The 15,064-nt window shown below is 42.7% G+C and overlaps 3 protein-coding genes across 3 annotated transcripts in view; 1 reads left to right on the forward strand and 2 right to left on the reverse strand.

The window, feature by feature from the left end:
* The window catches only part of LOC131881728 (neo-calmodulin-like), a 2,659-nt gene extending 2,360 nt beyond the window's left edge, over window positions 1-299 (reverse strand). The window contains exon 1 of the mRNA XM_059228675.1: window positions 145-299. The gene's annotated coding sequence lies outside the window, so the exon portion shown is untranslated. The remainder of the gene's footprint in view (window positions 1-144) is intronic.
* The window catches only part of LOC131882383 (basement membrane-specific heparan sulfate proteoglycan core protein-like), a gene marked incomplete in the record, with an annotated part of 40,088 nt that overhangs the window by 12,707 nt on the left and 12,317 nt on the right, over window positions 1-15,064 (forward strand). The window contains 16 exon segments of the mRNA XM_059229512.1: window positions 3,940-4,221; window positions 4,293-5,768; window positions 5,846-6,097; window positions 6,214-6,456; window positions 6,649-6,728; window positions 6,900-7,103; window positions 7,275-7,409; window positions 7,476-7,613; window positions 10,135-10,331; window positions 11,362-11,587; window positions 12,763-12,907; window positions 13,044-13,263; window positions 13,334-13,457; window positions 13,538-13,690; window positions 14,310-14,467; window positions 14,545-14,819. Of these exon segments, the coding sequence (XP_059085495.1) occupies window positions 3,940-4,221; window positions 4,293-5,768; window positions 5,846-6,097; window positions 6,214-6,456; window positions 6,649-6,728; window positions 6,900-7,103; window positions 7,275-7,409; window positions 7,476-7,613; window positions 10,135-10,331; window positions 11,362-11,587; window positions 12,763-12,907; window positions 13,044-13,263; window positions 13,334-13,457; window positions 13,538-13,690; window positions 14,310-14,467; window positions 14,545-14,819 (4,308 nt within the window).
* On the reverse strand, window positions 8,182-9,305 carry LOC131881729 (uncharacterized). Its single transcript, XM_059228676.1, has 2 exons — window positions 9,145-9,305; window positions 8,182-8,814 (listed from the first exon to the last, which is right to left on the reverse strand). The coding sequence occupies exons 1-2, from the start codon at window positions 9,241-9,243 to the stop codon at window positions 8,557-8,559; spliced, it is 357 nt and encodes a 118-aa protein (XP_059084659.1). The 5' UTR covers window positions 9,244-9,305; the 3' UTR covers window positions 8,182-8,556.

The following is a 15,064-nucleotide window of genomic DNA, read 5'->3' on the forward strand; positions in this document are numbered from 1 at the left end:
GATCGGATTTTATTCAATCGAAGAGCTCCCTTGACCTTTTGCGATTCAAACACGAAAGAAAAAACAGTCAGAGTTTGTCCGGCGATCGTTCAGGAACACATTAAAACGATGAAAAGTGACACCGCCTTGGCTTGCACTACTTACCAATTGGGAATTGGACTCTAAGCTTGTTCCCTCTTTGGATTGCTTCGTGTGACTATTCACAATCACTCTTGAAGGAAAAGACTCTGGGCGAATGGACCAGGGAAGTACTGGAAGTGTTCCCGCTCAACGTTCCTTCAAGAGACGGACAGAGTAGGAACGAGAAGGAGGAGCGAGCTCGCCTCTTCTCCAGATTGGATCATTCGAGAGGAACGCACCCGACAATACCTGAGTTGCGCCACTTCGAATTCCGTGGAATTCCACTCAGGGTTCCCGAGCCTGGCTTGTTCCTATTCACTGCTAGGGAGCAGGAAGGTGGACATCTTAGACAAGTGGAACGTGGCATTCCGGAGGTCCTGTTCCTGTAGTATTTCACACTACTAAGACTGAGTAGTGTTTTCTCAACTTCTTTCTCCTTCTTGTAGCGAGGATGAACGAGTCGAACCCTTTTGCCATTAAGCAAAGACATTCTACCCTTCCTACCCGCAGAGATCAGAATGATGTTCAAAACAATTTTGTTTGTTTGATTGGCCCTTTGTTACAGAGGTTCAAGCCTTAATTGAGACCGCATAGAAAAGGAAAGAGTAAAAAGTGTTGGCATTCTGTCACGACTCGACCTTCGAAAAAAAAGGTTGACGAAAACTACCAAAAGATGGTATCAAAAAGTAGTAATGAGAAAAACGCACTCGATTTTGTCTTGTTTATTGAATCAGATCTCAGTTCAATCAAACAAAACATCAATTGGGTGAAAATATATGCTTTTGGGGTAAAGTTATGGACAATTCTGATTGCCAGGATGCAAGTACAATAATGGATTGATTTAAAAAAAAAGGTCCAAAAATGCCTTTTCACTTTTTGGTCCAATATTTGGCAAAAATGTTTTGGGCATTGACACTTCAATCTTAGGTCCAGCCATGACAAGGATCATGACTTTACTTTAAAATATTATTGAATTTTGTGACGATTGTCGACACGACAAAAATGTTATAAATGAAATTGTTGCCAAAGTGATCCATCTTACGAGAATAGGTCACAATTTGCGTGGGGATGCTTAAATCCATGTTAATTGTATGGCAACTTTTATTGATAATTCTTTTTTTCTAGTTGTTGTTGTTGCATTACTGAGGGCAAGAAACTAATTCGCATTCGTGAAAAGAAGTAGGCTTTTTCGCAGAAAAGTTTTGGCCTTACTTTAGAAAAGAGAAAGTCAAAAAAGGAAAAAAAATCTGCTCTCTTTTCATGACTCATATATACTTCACAACTTGTCAAGAATCGCGTCATATGGAATCAACTAAAAAAAAAAATTCGTCTTTTAGAAATCTGTAAACAATAGGGACAGGGCTCGACTATTACAAGTGATCTCATTGATGGTTTGCAAACCAGTCATGGTATTTGAGTTGCTTGCAAAAAGACATTGTGTCTTCCGGGCTCTAATGTTTTATGAAGTGTTTTTTTTTCTTGAAAACTCTAGATGGAAGCCCAGCGGTTCAAATCAATTTCCAACCTCGTCTTTCAAGTTGGGGGTAGGAAAATGAGCAAAACCTACCTTATGAAAAGTGCAAGCAAGACTCAATATCAACCCGTGAGGCTTAATTTAAAATTTCAGCTTTCATATTCGAAATTCAAACGGCATAGCTTGTCATGTGGGAAGGTTTTGACAGCATTTTAATGATGTTGTCTTTGGTGATGGATATCGCACACATCGAAAAACTGGAATGCATAATGTGAGGTCAAGAGTCTCAAGTCATTCCTGACATTGGGTTGAAAGTATTTTTTTTGCTCGTCAATTCAAAGAACGGCAAAGACCTTTCGAATTTTGAATTCGGGGAAACGTTGGCTTTAATTCTGTTTCGACTTCTCCGAGACTCCGTGATCCGACTTTCAAAGAAAGATTTGTCATCTGGAAATGCAAAAGAAAACGTTGCAATTTTTTCTACACTGAGAACGAAAGTATGTCCTCGACTTGGAACAAATAAAAATGTCCCACATTCGACACACTTCGGTTAAGGATAACCTGGGGGGGGGGCAAAAAAACTCTGTAACCTGCGAAAAAGGTTTTGGTTTGAACTCTCTTAGACTAATTGCCAACATGATTTTGTAAATTGGTATTGAAAGGATGTTAGGCACACTCATCATTGCCATAGGTGGGCATGAATTCCTTGCATTTCAATTGTAGTGGCTTCAAATGCTAGAGATTCCATTCCTTTATTTGAAATGGGCCTATGAATAAACCTTGCATTGACGCGTTTTCGTGCGTTGAAACCTTAAAACATCTATTTTTCATGTCATAAGTTACGCCATCAGGGATTGAATTGATTAGTTGTTATCTTTCAAAACTTCTAAATAAGCAGAGACTGAACATTATTTGGCCAGATAAAACATGTACCTTAATGTAAGATTGTTATTTCGCCTTTTCCTCTTACTTATTCACACTATTAGACCAAAAATGTGTTCGTCGAATAACGGATTAATCTCTTTAAATGACTATGACCACCTCTGATCTCGAGCAGGATCAAATTTACAAAGCTACTAGGGTACAGAATGTCTTTCCGGTAGCTTTTTGTACAAGTGCACAAAGTCATGTTCCGATGAATCTGAATGACTCACATTTGTTTCCTTGTACAAACAAGTTGACCCATTTTCTTGGGAAATTGAAGGACTCGCCACAATTCCACGTTTTGGTGGGTTGTTTCACCAGATCACTCGGCAATTGCTTGAACGCTCTCTTTCTGCTCAGGTTCCTCAACTTTCAGCCCCATTGATTGTGAAAAGCCAGCCTTTTGGCTTCGGCAATGGGGCTAAAGGAATGAAATTGCCTCCAACACACGTCAAACTGAATCAATCGCGAAATGCTTTTCATCTAATCAAAGCCATTTTCAGTTGTTGGATGGTTGGCATTAATCTGTAAATAGATGGCTTTCGATTTCAAAGCCCAAAGCTGAATCGAAAATCAAATACTGTTGTGGCTGAAAATGCTAAAAAAAACGGTAGGAAACAACACTTCTTTTTGTTTAGTTCAAAGCGCTTTGTCCTTGATTTTTCCAATACAAGACCAAGATCAAAACAAATCGTCAACAAACAATTGAAGAGCTCAGCCAACTGACACACTAGATAACTTGAGGCAAACAAACGATAAAATGCAGGTTCACTGAAACCTACCTTGGAAGACTTTCATTATGTGTTGTTTTATGTACGTCGGGAAAGATCCTGTCTGGGTTGTGGCCGAATTCGAAGCATCTTCGAAGCATGTTTTACGTCAAATTTGTGATTTTTCTCCTCGGAAACCGAGAAAGTGCGCTTCCAACCTTCACCTAGTTAGTTTAACCTCCTCCAAAAGGAAGTGCTGTTGTTCCTTTTGTATACGTACTTCGTACTGTCCTTCAATAATAATCGACTGGCTGACGTGTTTTCCGATGAGATGTTTCCTAGCGTGAACTTGGAAACTGAGTCCCGGGTTCGATTCAAGGTGTGCAAAGAAATCCAAGACAAAAGACCTGTCCTGCAAAAAACTTCGAATCTGTCATTGTGGAACTTGAAAACGAAGCGTATCGTCTAAAAGTTCAATTGCCAAAGAAACGCGTCCTCATGCCGGGTGGTCAAATCGTCGTGGGATTGTGCTCTTTTGTCCCATCCTTGGTAGCATTCCTCAATTCCTCTTGAGCGTCTTCTTCCCTTGGGAGAGATTGTGCCCTTCTCTTTGTGCTGTTCCTGTACCTCATCAAGGCAGGTAAGTTCCACTTTGCGCTCATTGTGCTCGCAATGATCCTGCGGTGAAATCTCGACGGAACTTTGTTCCAGACATAATCATCCAACCTCCAACATCGGTGTGCGCCAACAATCGCAGATTGGAGTGCTTTGACGGGCTCCTGATTTGCGACGAGAAGAGGTGCGACGGCGTCATTGATTGTTCTCAAGGAGAGGATGAGCTGAACTGCGGCAACGGAAATCCCAATGTTCAATGCTTGCAGGCAAATTGGATGTTTTGCTTGAACGGACAACCTTTCTGTCCTGTGCAACGCTGCGATGGAATCCGCGATTGTCCAGATGCACGTGATGAGCAAGGATGTATCTTTTCCGAAGGTGGTTCTTGGTTTTAGTATTGATTTTTCGTCGAACGCTAGCTTTTGACTCTATATGTTTGTCTTCCCCAGGACCTGCTGTCCCACCTTTCAACTCGTTTCCAGCCGTTCCACCAACAAACTCTCCAGTGAGACCTAATAATCCGTCATATAATCAGGATGAAGCCTGCACTGCTGATGAATTTGCTTGCTTGGACGGCACTTGTATTCCCAAATATCTGAGATGCAATGGAGTCACCAATTGCCGAGACTTATCCGACGAAGTTGGATGCCAATCCTGCCAGTCAGATCAGTTCCAATGTCCAGATGCAGCCATCTGTATCCCGATAACGGGACTTTGTGACGGAATCAAAGAGTGCCCAGATGGCGCTGACGAGCGGGATTGCCTGAAAGAGTGCAGGCAGACCGAATATCAGTGCAACGATGGAGCTTGCATTCGATTGGATCAGCGATGTGATGGAGTCCTTCAGTGCGCCGACTTTTCCGATGAGCAGGATTGCCCAATCAAGTGTGGAGACAACGAATTTCTTTGTTACAATGGGCTCTGCATTGCGTTGGAGAGGAAATGCGATGGATGGAACCAATGTCCATTTGGTGAAGATGAACTCAATTGCCCATCCAAGGATTGTGATGCAAACGAGTTTCAATGTGCTGAAGGCAAGTGCGTTGATAGGGCGAGGAGATGCGACGGCCGCAACGATTGTGCTGATGCGTCTGACGAGGCTAATTGTCCAAAGCGATGTTCAACCGACGATTTCGTGTGTTCCGATGGTTCTTGTGTTCCAAAATCAAGCACATGTGATGGGATGGAAGACTGCCGTGATGGCTCAGATGAAGAAGGTTGTGCTGTCCAATGCTCTTCTCAAGAAATCTCTTGTGCTGATGGCAGCTGCATTCCCCTGTGGATGAGATGCAATGGGAGGATGGAGTGCCAAGATGGTTCGGATGAGAGGAATTGTGCCAACTGCTCCCCAGAGTCCGAGTATGACTGTGGCCTGGGTACTTGCATTGGGTTCCACCAAAGATGTGATGGGAAGGCCGATTGTCCCAATAGATCCGATGAAGCCAATTGTCCACAGACCCAATGTCAAATCACCGACTTCCAATGTGACAACGGGCAATGCGTGGACCAGATCTTCCGATGTGACCGCAACTACGACTGTAATGATGGCTCTGACGAATTTGGTTGCTTCGTGACTTGCAAGCCGGATGAGTTCCAATGTCGGGATCAGACTTGCATACCTGAATGGCTGGTGTGCGATGGGAGCAATCATTGCAATGACGGGTCGGACGAGGACAATTGCTCGACTACTGCCACATGCTCCTCAAAAGGAGGATTCATATGTGATGGGAGGTGCCTCAACGCAAGTCATCGCTGTGACGGCAAGCCTGATTGTCGAAGTGGTTTGGACGAAATCAACTGTTCGTCTGCCTACCCAGCCCCCAAATTTGAATGCTGCGATGGAACTCAAATCCTTGCGACGCTTCAGTGCAACTCGCGGTTAGATTGTCCCGATGGCTCAGATGAGTTTTATTGCTCGGAACCTCGTAAGCCAATCGAATTTATCGTGACACAACGAAGGAAGAAAGCTAGGTGTTTATTTTTAATTGTTCAACAACTTCAGTTCCTTTTTGCAACATTGGGGAGTTCTCGTGCTCCGATGGTCGATGCCTGCCTTTGAAGTTGAGATGCAATGGCCAAAATGATTGCTCTGATGGCTCGGATGAAGCTTGCGGTTGCTCAGATTATTGCCGTGGGGAAGAATACTTTCTTTGCGAGGACAACTTATGCCTCAGCATTAACCCCGGAGAGAGTATTGCTTGCGACGGAGTTCAACAGTGTATGGATGGATCTGACGAGAAAGGTTGTTTTGCAGGTAAACAATAAAGATGATATACCTGAGAGGGGCTACTCGCTGTGGCTCACAGAACCAAGATCTATTTCTGAACAAGGAAATGCGTTGGTCGTTGATAATCTCATTTGCCCTTCTAGACTCATATTCCTGCTCCGCCAATGAGTTTCGGTGCTACAATGGTCAGTGTATTCCTCTTTGGACGCATTGTGATGGAATGCCCCAATGTAGCGACCTCTCTGATGAGCTCCATTGTCCGCCTATTTTTCAATGTCTCACCACACATGAATGTATTCATTTAGACCAGAAGTGTGATGGAGTCGAGCAATGTTCGGATGGGTCAGACGAAATCAACTGCTTTTGGGCTAGGCCTCAATTCTTATAAATTATCTATCATAAACAATCGAATAAAACGTGATGTAAAACTTGTTTGGGTTTAGGGCTATAGTTCGTGTGGCTAATTGATCATTTGGTTGAAAATGCGTACTGATTTGTGTAAAATATATGTCAAGACGTGAACATAAAAATGGTTTTCAATTTAAAAGATCTTACGTTCAAATTCATATTTTTTTCAGGCCCCAGCCAGTCATGTAATTACCCAGGTGGTAGTTACTTGCCCACACCAGATCCCAACACGGGGCGTTGCCAATGCCAGGTAAATGAATCATGAATCAATTGGAACTGCTTTTTTTCAAAAGGAAGAATTAATTATGTTTTGAAACAGGGATGAAAACAGTTTCTTTTCCTTGCTTGCTCACTTAACCCAAGTCTAGGTTACAGTAAGTGAAACTGAAGTGCAACCTATGTTGTTTGCTGTATCTTTTAGCCTGGTTATTTTGGAAACTTTTGCGAGAGATACGAGCCTCCGGGTCAACTTCCTCCGCCAAGTCAGCCTTCGACAAATGTTTGCCAAAAAGACGAGTTCAGGTCGTTGGAAGAGAACTCTTGCATCAATTGCTTTTGCATGGGGATTCCTCAAACTAATGGCGAGCCCACTCAATGCCAGGGTTCCAATCTTTACCGAGACAAGGTAAACGGACAAAGTTTGTACCAATCACATACAATATTTATGAGGGTTTCTCGGAACGTGGTTTGTGCTTGCATTTCGGCAACCTTGCGTGCCACTTAGTCGTTTGCTGTCTCTAGGCTAATGCCTCTATGGCACAAGGTTGACAGATTAACACGATTGAACTTTTTTTAGGAGAGAGCTGTTTTCAGTGACGACGACTCTTTGGGATTTGTACTTTCCACCGAGTTCCCAGACGAACCTCCGATCGACGATGTTTTTCTCGACTTGGATAGCAATGAATTGATCCATCAACCCACGACAAGAGAGGTATTGGACAGGCATGGCTAATTAGCACCGAGATGGGTTTGTGAACAACTATTCTTGTTGTTTCAGAAACTATTTTGGAAACTTCCAGCCCAATTCATTGGGAACAAACTTGTGGCCTATGGTGGGATCCTTCAGTTCTTTTTGGGAAACACCCCTGAAATTTCACAAGAGAGCATTCTCGAGGCTCCATTGGTGGAAATTCAGGTGAGCCTTCGACAAATCAGCAAAGTTGTTCATTTTTGCATTAATCCATCGCAACAATTACATCCTTCGAAAGCTTGGATTGAGTTGAATGCCTTTGATAGGCTGGGAAAGGTTAAGTAGAGAGAGAGTCTGCGCTTCTACAATCATATTCATATTTCTAGTATCCAGAATGTCAATTCCAATTCTTTCAGCAAACATTGAAGATTGCTGGAATGACAATGACCACACATTTGGTGTTCCAGAATGTAAAAGTCCAGATTCAGCACACTGAAAAACTACTCGTTCAATGAAGGGGAAAGGGAAGCAAATTGGTGATCTGATTAGGAATCACATTTAGCTGGCTAATCTTTTCTATTTTGGAGAGATGTTCTCTCTGGAGTTGGAGGTCGTTGGATTTCTGGATCGACAATACGAAATGAGAACGAGATTGGATTTCTATCGGTCCCTTTTTGCTCACTATAGGGCCGAGGCCAAAACGCCAGAGAAACGTTTTTTTTTTTTCAGAATCTATTGGAAACTAAATGACACATAAACAACCAGGAGCGATGAAAATGACAAGACAATCATGTTGGTCCAACGAAAGGATGTTGTTTCAAAACACATTTATTGAGAGCATTTTTGAGAGAGTTCGTTGGATTTCGAAAGATCCTCCCCAGTAATTGACGTCTTTTGACGGACAAACACACCTACACTTAATGGTAGTAATCATAAGGTTATTATTATTGCCACTGTAAAACAGTACTAACTAGAGTTACCCTTCTGATTTTTTTACGCTCTGTGTCATCTCCCAAATATTATTGTCTGTGGTGACGACTGAATCAATGTCAAACGAAACGGAACTTAGGGAACATGGACATTGGCTCAATAGGTGGACGACCACATGATCTAATCAAGAAGCTGAAACCATCACAATCAACAGATGAACGGCTTTTCATGGATCTATCTAGTAGAGACGGGGAAGGAGTCGGCTGCCCGAAGGAAAAGCCACGTTGTAGCTCTTGGGTTTGGGCTTAAGTTTCATGAGCGTGCTTCGTCGGCTCATTGTGTTTGGGTAGACGGGATCCTGGAAATTGGCCTCCGGGGCGATGGACACATCGAGAATCTCGGGCACCCGTGAAGCTCGCTTGAATCCCGGGGGAAAGATACAGATGTACGATGACTCTGCGGAAGAGTCATCCTCGCCAGGATATCGGGGAAAGCACTGAAAAAACATGAAAACAACCTTTAATTGGTAACAACCTTTAATTGGTGCCCCCAGAATTTAAAAAAAAAACATTCTTGAGCTTTGAAAAGGCAATTTTTCCGGGACCTCACTTGCGTCGTGAGATACAACATTAAGAAAGACACATAGATCAGGTTTCAAAATTTAGCCTTCTCCCAATTTTAGTAAATTTCGGGCTTATCTTTGACCAGAGAAAAAAAAACAGCCATACGTAGATGTTTGATGCAAAACTGAATTAATGTGATCTTGGGGGAAATCTTTCAGAAGATTCAAGTTACTAGAAATCAAACCAAGCTTTAAATCACTTACCTTAACCCCCGACATCGACGTTGAGCCGGCGCATACCACTGTCATTGAAGATTGTAAAAAGGTCGCGATCAAGGCCAAAAAGGCCAAAAGTGGTTTCATGACCTTACACTAACACCAGGGCACAGGGAAGTGGACGTCTCTTGTTCAAAGCGAGAGCCTTTATCAGTTTTTGGTTCCTCCTTATGGTCGGTCGGTTGGTTTGGGATTTAGGAGAGAATAGAAGAGGACTCGCCTCCGTCCACGTGTTGCTTGCTCTTGGCAGATTCCTTCATTCGCCTTGGGAATCTAGTGGGCTAGCCATAGAGGAGGGCACCATTTAAGAGGGCCCTTGCATCAAGGCTTCACATGGTGAAAAAGGAGCACAAAAATATACTTTTTTTTAAGATCAAGTGGGATACAAGGCCACCAGGAATGTCAAACTTTGCAACAATATCAAGAATGCTATGATAATTCTGACAAAATTCCGGATTGCGAATTGATTCTCCCGACCGTCTAATTTACGTTTAAAAAAGTAAATAAAAAACATCGCAAATTTCAGGAAGAAAACACAATGGCTTTTGTTCAGACGCTGTTCCACACTTGAAAACAGGCAAAAAAAAGGAAGAAAAAAAGCAGCACCAAAACCACACGGGACTTGCCGATCTCTAAACGTCGAGTTAAATTTCTGATGAATGATTGCTTTGCTCATGAAGACATAAAACAGCTCTCTTCTGGAGAGGGGAGAAATGTTTCATGTTCAATATGACCAACATGCCTTTATTTGGAGAAAAAGGATCCACATTTCAATTTTAAAGCCCCCACCAGAGTCAGAATACCATGGGTTTCAACTCGAACTTGAAATTTACTGGCCACTTCATGGTGCTACTAAGTAGGTCTCTGTACTGGATGATAGATATTCATACATACATCAGATTTATGGCTGAGGGAAATCGAGACCCAATCGTGTAAGAAGTGGTGTTGTTTCTACCATTCGTGTCTTCATATTTTTAGGGGAACGACATCCGCCTTCTTCATTACACCAACACACCAGTCGGACCCAATGATCCGTTTGTGGTGAAATTTATCGAAAACCAATGGCAAAGACAAGACGGACAACGGACTGGACGAGAACATCTTCTCATGGCACTGGCTAATTTGGACCACATCCTCATCCGAGCCACATTTGGCGAAGGTCTAGAAGACATCAGGTCAGTAAACTTTTCCTCGTTACCAGGGTCACTCAGCTCATTAAGAGCTGATCGTTTGTTATCTCTCATTTGTGGTGTTTTTGCGGGACTCGAGTCTTTTGATATTCCAACTTTTCTTGCGTCGAGTCCGGGCAATTTCTCAAAATTCGAAGCAAAACCCGCCCACCAATACTTCATTATAATCACTGAGCTGAGCTTGGTAAAAACTTAATCAAAGATTCCCTAAAAGGTGTGGACCATTTTCTTCCAAGACAATTGGTTGTCAATTCAGGGCTGTAAAAGAAAATGCAAATGCGTTGTTTTCCACTTTTTCCAATCATTTTGCATTAACTTGTGTATTTTGCATCATTTTGCATTTTTCACCATTTTGGATCAAAACAATCGAGTTTTCTATTGATTTTCCCCTTGGCCTTGAAAATATAAACATATTTTTTTATAAAAAGCAGAAAACAAATTATCGTTTATCATTTAGAAAAAAGTTGTTTTGTTTTTTCTCTGAGTGACTTTTTTCCTTCATGGCTTTCAAAACCAAGGTGATCACTAGAAAATAGTTTATTTAGTAACCTAACATGCTTTAATCATTTTGACTTCACTGCGTGGCACACTTTAGGAAAGAATTAACGCCTGCTATAATCATTCAGAAGAGTAAAATGCTTATCAGCAAAGTTTGTGCCCCCTTTTTACAGATATTCTTTAATTGTAGCTTAACATGTCAAATTATTGTTTCATAATTTTGCTACTGGTTTGTTTAAAAAAAAAGTGAATTGAACTAGAAGTATTGTGGCGATGCGCCATAGTATCTTCAATTTTTGCGTAAAATTTCTTTACATTTTTGTGCCCTTATTGTTCCATTTTTAACTGCAATTTTGGCAATTTTCCTGGATAATGCGGACAGCCCTGGTCATCATACTGTCGCAATATAGTTTAGATTGTTTCATGCCCCAAAAGCTTCACTTGTGGACCCTTATTTTTAAAGCACATTCAACAGAAAAATGTCTAATCACCTAATTAAACGCCTTATCGTGTTTAGGATTGGTAACGTGACAATGGATGTGGCTGGGGGTCGCGACTCTGGCCTCCCAAGGGCCTCGTCTGTCGAGCAATGTTCGTGCCCACTCGGATACAAAGGTCTCTCTTGCGAAAAGTGCTCTCCTGGTTATACACGCTCCTCTGAAGGCCTCTACCTAGGTCTTTGTCAACCATGTCAATGCTACGGATATGCAAACACCTGTGATCCAGATAATGGAGTCTGCATTGTGAGTTCAAGAGTGACACGCCCATCTCCTTTTAGTGTCTTTTGACCTTCAGTGATCCCATGCGGAGATGGAACAAGGCAGTGTTATTGTTGGATAGAGCTTCTGTTGACTAATCTCCAATAATTGAAACCGGATCAGATAGAAACAAGCTCTTTCCAATGTCCTTTGGCTTTATGAGCGTTGTTGTGATTAAGAACGTAAAGTCGGCTCAAAGAACCCTGAAAGGAGATAATGCAATGCTGTAGGCCATGAACCATGGTCAGAGAGCGGCGTTCTCAAAATGTGCAATTTGTCTCAGCCTTCGCAAGTTTTACTCTAAAATGGTTAAGCTCTGATAATTTGGTTTTGTTCCCATCCTTACGGATCAGCTAACGTAAATGTAGAACACCCAAAAGAAAGTCCTTAAAAATGGACGTAACGAAAGAATGACTAAAAGGGAGCGAATTTGCATTTTTGCCAAGTTCATCCTAAAATGTCATTAACTTGTGTTTTCCGCTTTTTGAGTCGCCGTGTTAATCATTGGATTTTTTTTTGTATTTGTGTTTCAGAGGCTCCATACGTTAACTAACAGTGATTAGTTGGGATACTTTTTCTCGAGCTTATTTTGCCGAAAGATTCATTGTCGAGGTTCCATTTCTGAGCAACAAGATTTGCCCTCATTTTCCTTTGAACAAGAATACAGGGATCGTCTTATGAAACATCTTAAAGAAATGAAGTGCATAAACATCAGAAGATTTCCAGTTTAACTTCAAAATGAAATGCATCCATAACATCGAGTTTGGAATTAAAATCTAAAATCTAAAATCTAGATGAATCCAAAGGTCATCTGGGCTATCACGTCAAGGTCAATTCAACACAAATACTGCATTTTTTGCAAGATTAATTTGCTCTCACGACAAAGTGTATCAAGTCGCTGCTCAAAACAGGTTGGCCACTCTCCTCCCTCTTTGCCTTCTTTTTCTTTCTCTCTTGCGCACATTTTTTGACACTCACATTGGGTTTATTTGACCCAGTATCCGAGCATCCTCTTAGTGATGCATTTGAGGACTGAGTTATATGTGATTTGTGCTCTTATATGTGCCCCATTGATCTCTGCCTGGTGGAAGGTTGGTTTTGAGCGAAGGCACAACGTTGTGGGAAAGGATAGAGATAATCAGGATTGGCCTTCATTCCAGGGATGTCGGGACGGCACAACGGGAGCTTATTGTGATCGATGTGAACAAGGCTATGAGGGTGATCCAACCCGAGGAGTACCCTGTACTCGATCCAGCGAAGGGGGACTCACGTGCTCCTGTGACCCAAGGGGAAGTCTATCGCAAGGTAATCCACTCAATTGGAACACTCCTTTTCCCCCTCCCACAGGAACATAATACATTTCTGGGCAAGATCCACTGCCCTCTTTGCAATTGAGTTAAACTGAATTCTGACCTTGATTCAATTGCGTTTCCTGGTCTAGAATGCGACAATTACCAATGTGATTGCAAGGCAAATGTGGAGGGATCCAATTGCAATCGGTGCAGATCAGGGACATTTGATTTGGACGCCTCTAATCCGATTGGTTGCTCAGAGTGCTGGTGTGCTGGAGTTACGAATGAATGCTTCGAAGCTCCTTTATATTGGTCCACTTTGCGGGTGCTTCCAACCGACAATGAGCATGGGGTAACCCTGAAGGACATGTGAGTTTACCTCTCAATTAACTTTGGAAGTCCAAAGGCCATGTTCGATTTGGGTGGTTTGTATTTGTAGGGCCAGGCGTGAGGACTTCTCTCGGGACATTCAGTACGAAAACGGGGAGGTTCACTACAAGTACGCCTCGGAATCTGATAAACCATTGTATTGGTCGTTACCCGCTCAATTTATAGGGAATAAGGTTTGAATAGAGCTGACTGAGGTCCAAATATTTGTTCGCTGAAGGTCAGCCGATAGCTAGCTTCCCCCTGTCCATTTCAGATCGAATCATACGGAGGAAATTTGACGATCAATCAAAGATATGGAGGCAGCGGAGATGTATTGGATTTGGCCGATGTGATCATGGTTGGAAACGGGGTGGCTCTTCATTGGAAAAATCCAGATCTTTCCTCTTGGACTCCCGATGAAAGGATGGTGAGTGGCTCACGTAGGGCGGATATCATTTTAGTGCAAATGGGCCTTCATAACGCTCAAAATCAAAGCAATTTCTCAGCTACGAGAGAAAGTTTTGCATTTAAGGCCAAAGCCTGGTGCATGCCTTTCAGGATGAGTTGGAACAACTTGTTCCGCAATTTATGAGGGACGCTTATTACCTGAAGGATAAATTTGCAAAAATGACTCTCTTTTGACTCGTACGTTTTCCCAAGGAGCCCATTTGGTCCGTGTTGCTTTTCAAATAAACATAATTTCAAGCATAGCTTGCCGGGAAACCCCTTGCCGTCCAAGTGGTTTACTTATTTGAAAGGAGACATTACATTCACACTGTTTTTGTTAAGGGGTGGTGCAATTGGGTTGCTCAAAATGAGACGAGATGACAATATGTGCCATCCGTATTTTCTTTGCTCCATCCCCCTTTCTTTTAGAGCTTAAGCTTGAAAAACAAAGTGGGCTACCGCACTCCTTTAGGTTATCAATTGGTCTACAGTAAGGTGCACTTCGTTCGTGAAATCCTGCTTGCCCCTTATATACATAGCGTAGACTAACTTGGATTGGATGCAAGATTGAAAAACGTTCTTTGGTCCGTCCATTCAAGGAAACGGTTCTTAGTCTGCGCGAGCGAGGTTGGATCAGGGTGCAAGGAGGGGTTCCATCTGAAGCCACAAAGGACGACTTTCTAACAGCCTTATCGAATTTGGATGTGATTCTCATTCGCGCCACCATTTTGGAGTACACCTCCCAAACCTCACTAAGGTAATCCATCTTTTTCTTTACGATTATTTTGAGGGAAATGAACACTCTCTCATTCAAAATTGACTGCTTCGTTTTAGAAAAGTCACGATGAATGTCGCCGTCCAGCAAGACACAGGATTCCCATCAACTGGGATCGAGGAGTGTCAATGTCCCGTGGGATATCATGGAAACTCGTGCCAAGAATGCGCTGTGGGTTATTACCGAGACCCATCCGATCGCTCCGAAGGGTCCCTTGGGCGATGCACACCCTGTCGTTGTAGCGGCAACGAACAGGAATGTAGCTTAGACAGTGAAGGAGTGCTTCAATGCACCTGCCAACCTGGATACAGTGGGCCCCGTTGCGAGTCCGTAGGTGAGTTTGCTTGCATTCATCGTGAACTTTATCTTCAGATGCTAAAATTTCGAATTAGGCGGAATTGTCATGGAATTGACGCCCTTCAAGGTTCAGGCGCCCGTTGGCACCCGTGTGACCTTCACTTGTAGGTACCAGAGCTCCGAAGAGCATGACATCCAATTTGTCGTGTGCTCTCATCCAGACATATTAGGTCGATGTCCGGGTAGTGGCTTCAGGGATGCCACACCTATTTCCATGGCAGA

Source organism: Tigriopus californicus, chromosome 6 (assembly GCF_007210705.1).
Source record: "Tigriopus californicus strain San Diego chromosome 6, Tcal_SD_v2.1, whole genome shotgun sequence".
NCBI lineage: Eukaryota > Metazoa > Arthropoda > Copepoda > Harpacticoida > Harpacticidae > Tigriopus > Tigriopus californicus.

What these genes read in the sequence shown, in the direction of transcription:
- LOC131881729 (XM_059228676.1), bottom strand. Translation starts at nt 9,243, where the DNA reads ATGAAACCACTTTTGGCCTTTTTGGCCTTGATCGCGACCTTTTTACAA. An exon ending in CGTCGATGTCGGGGGTTAAG is followed by an intron (nt 8,815 to 9,144) that starts GTAAGTGATTTA and finishes ATGTTTTTTCAG; the next exon opens with TGCTTTCCCCGATATCCTGG.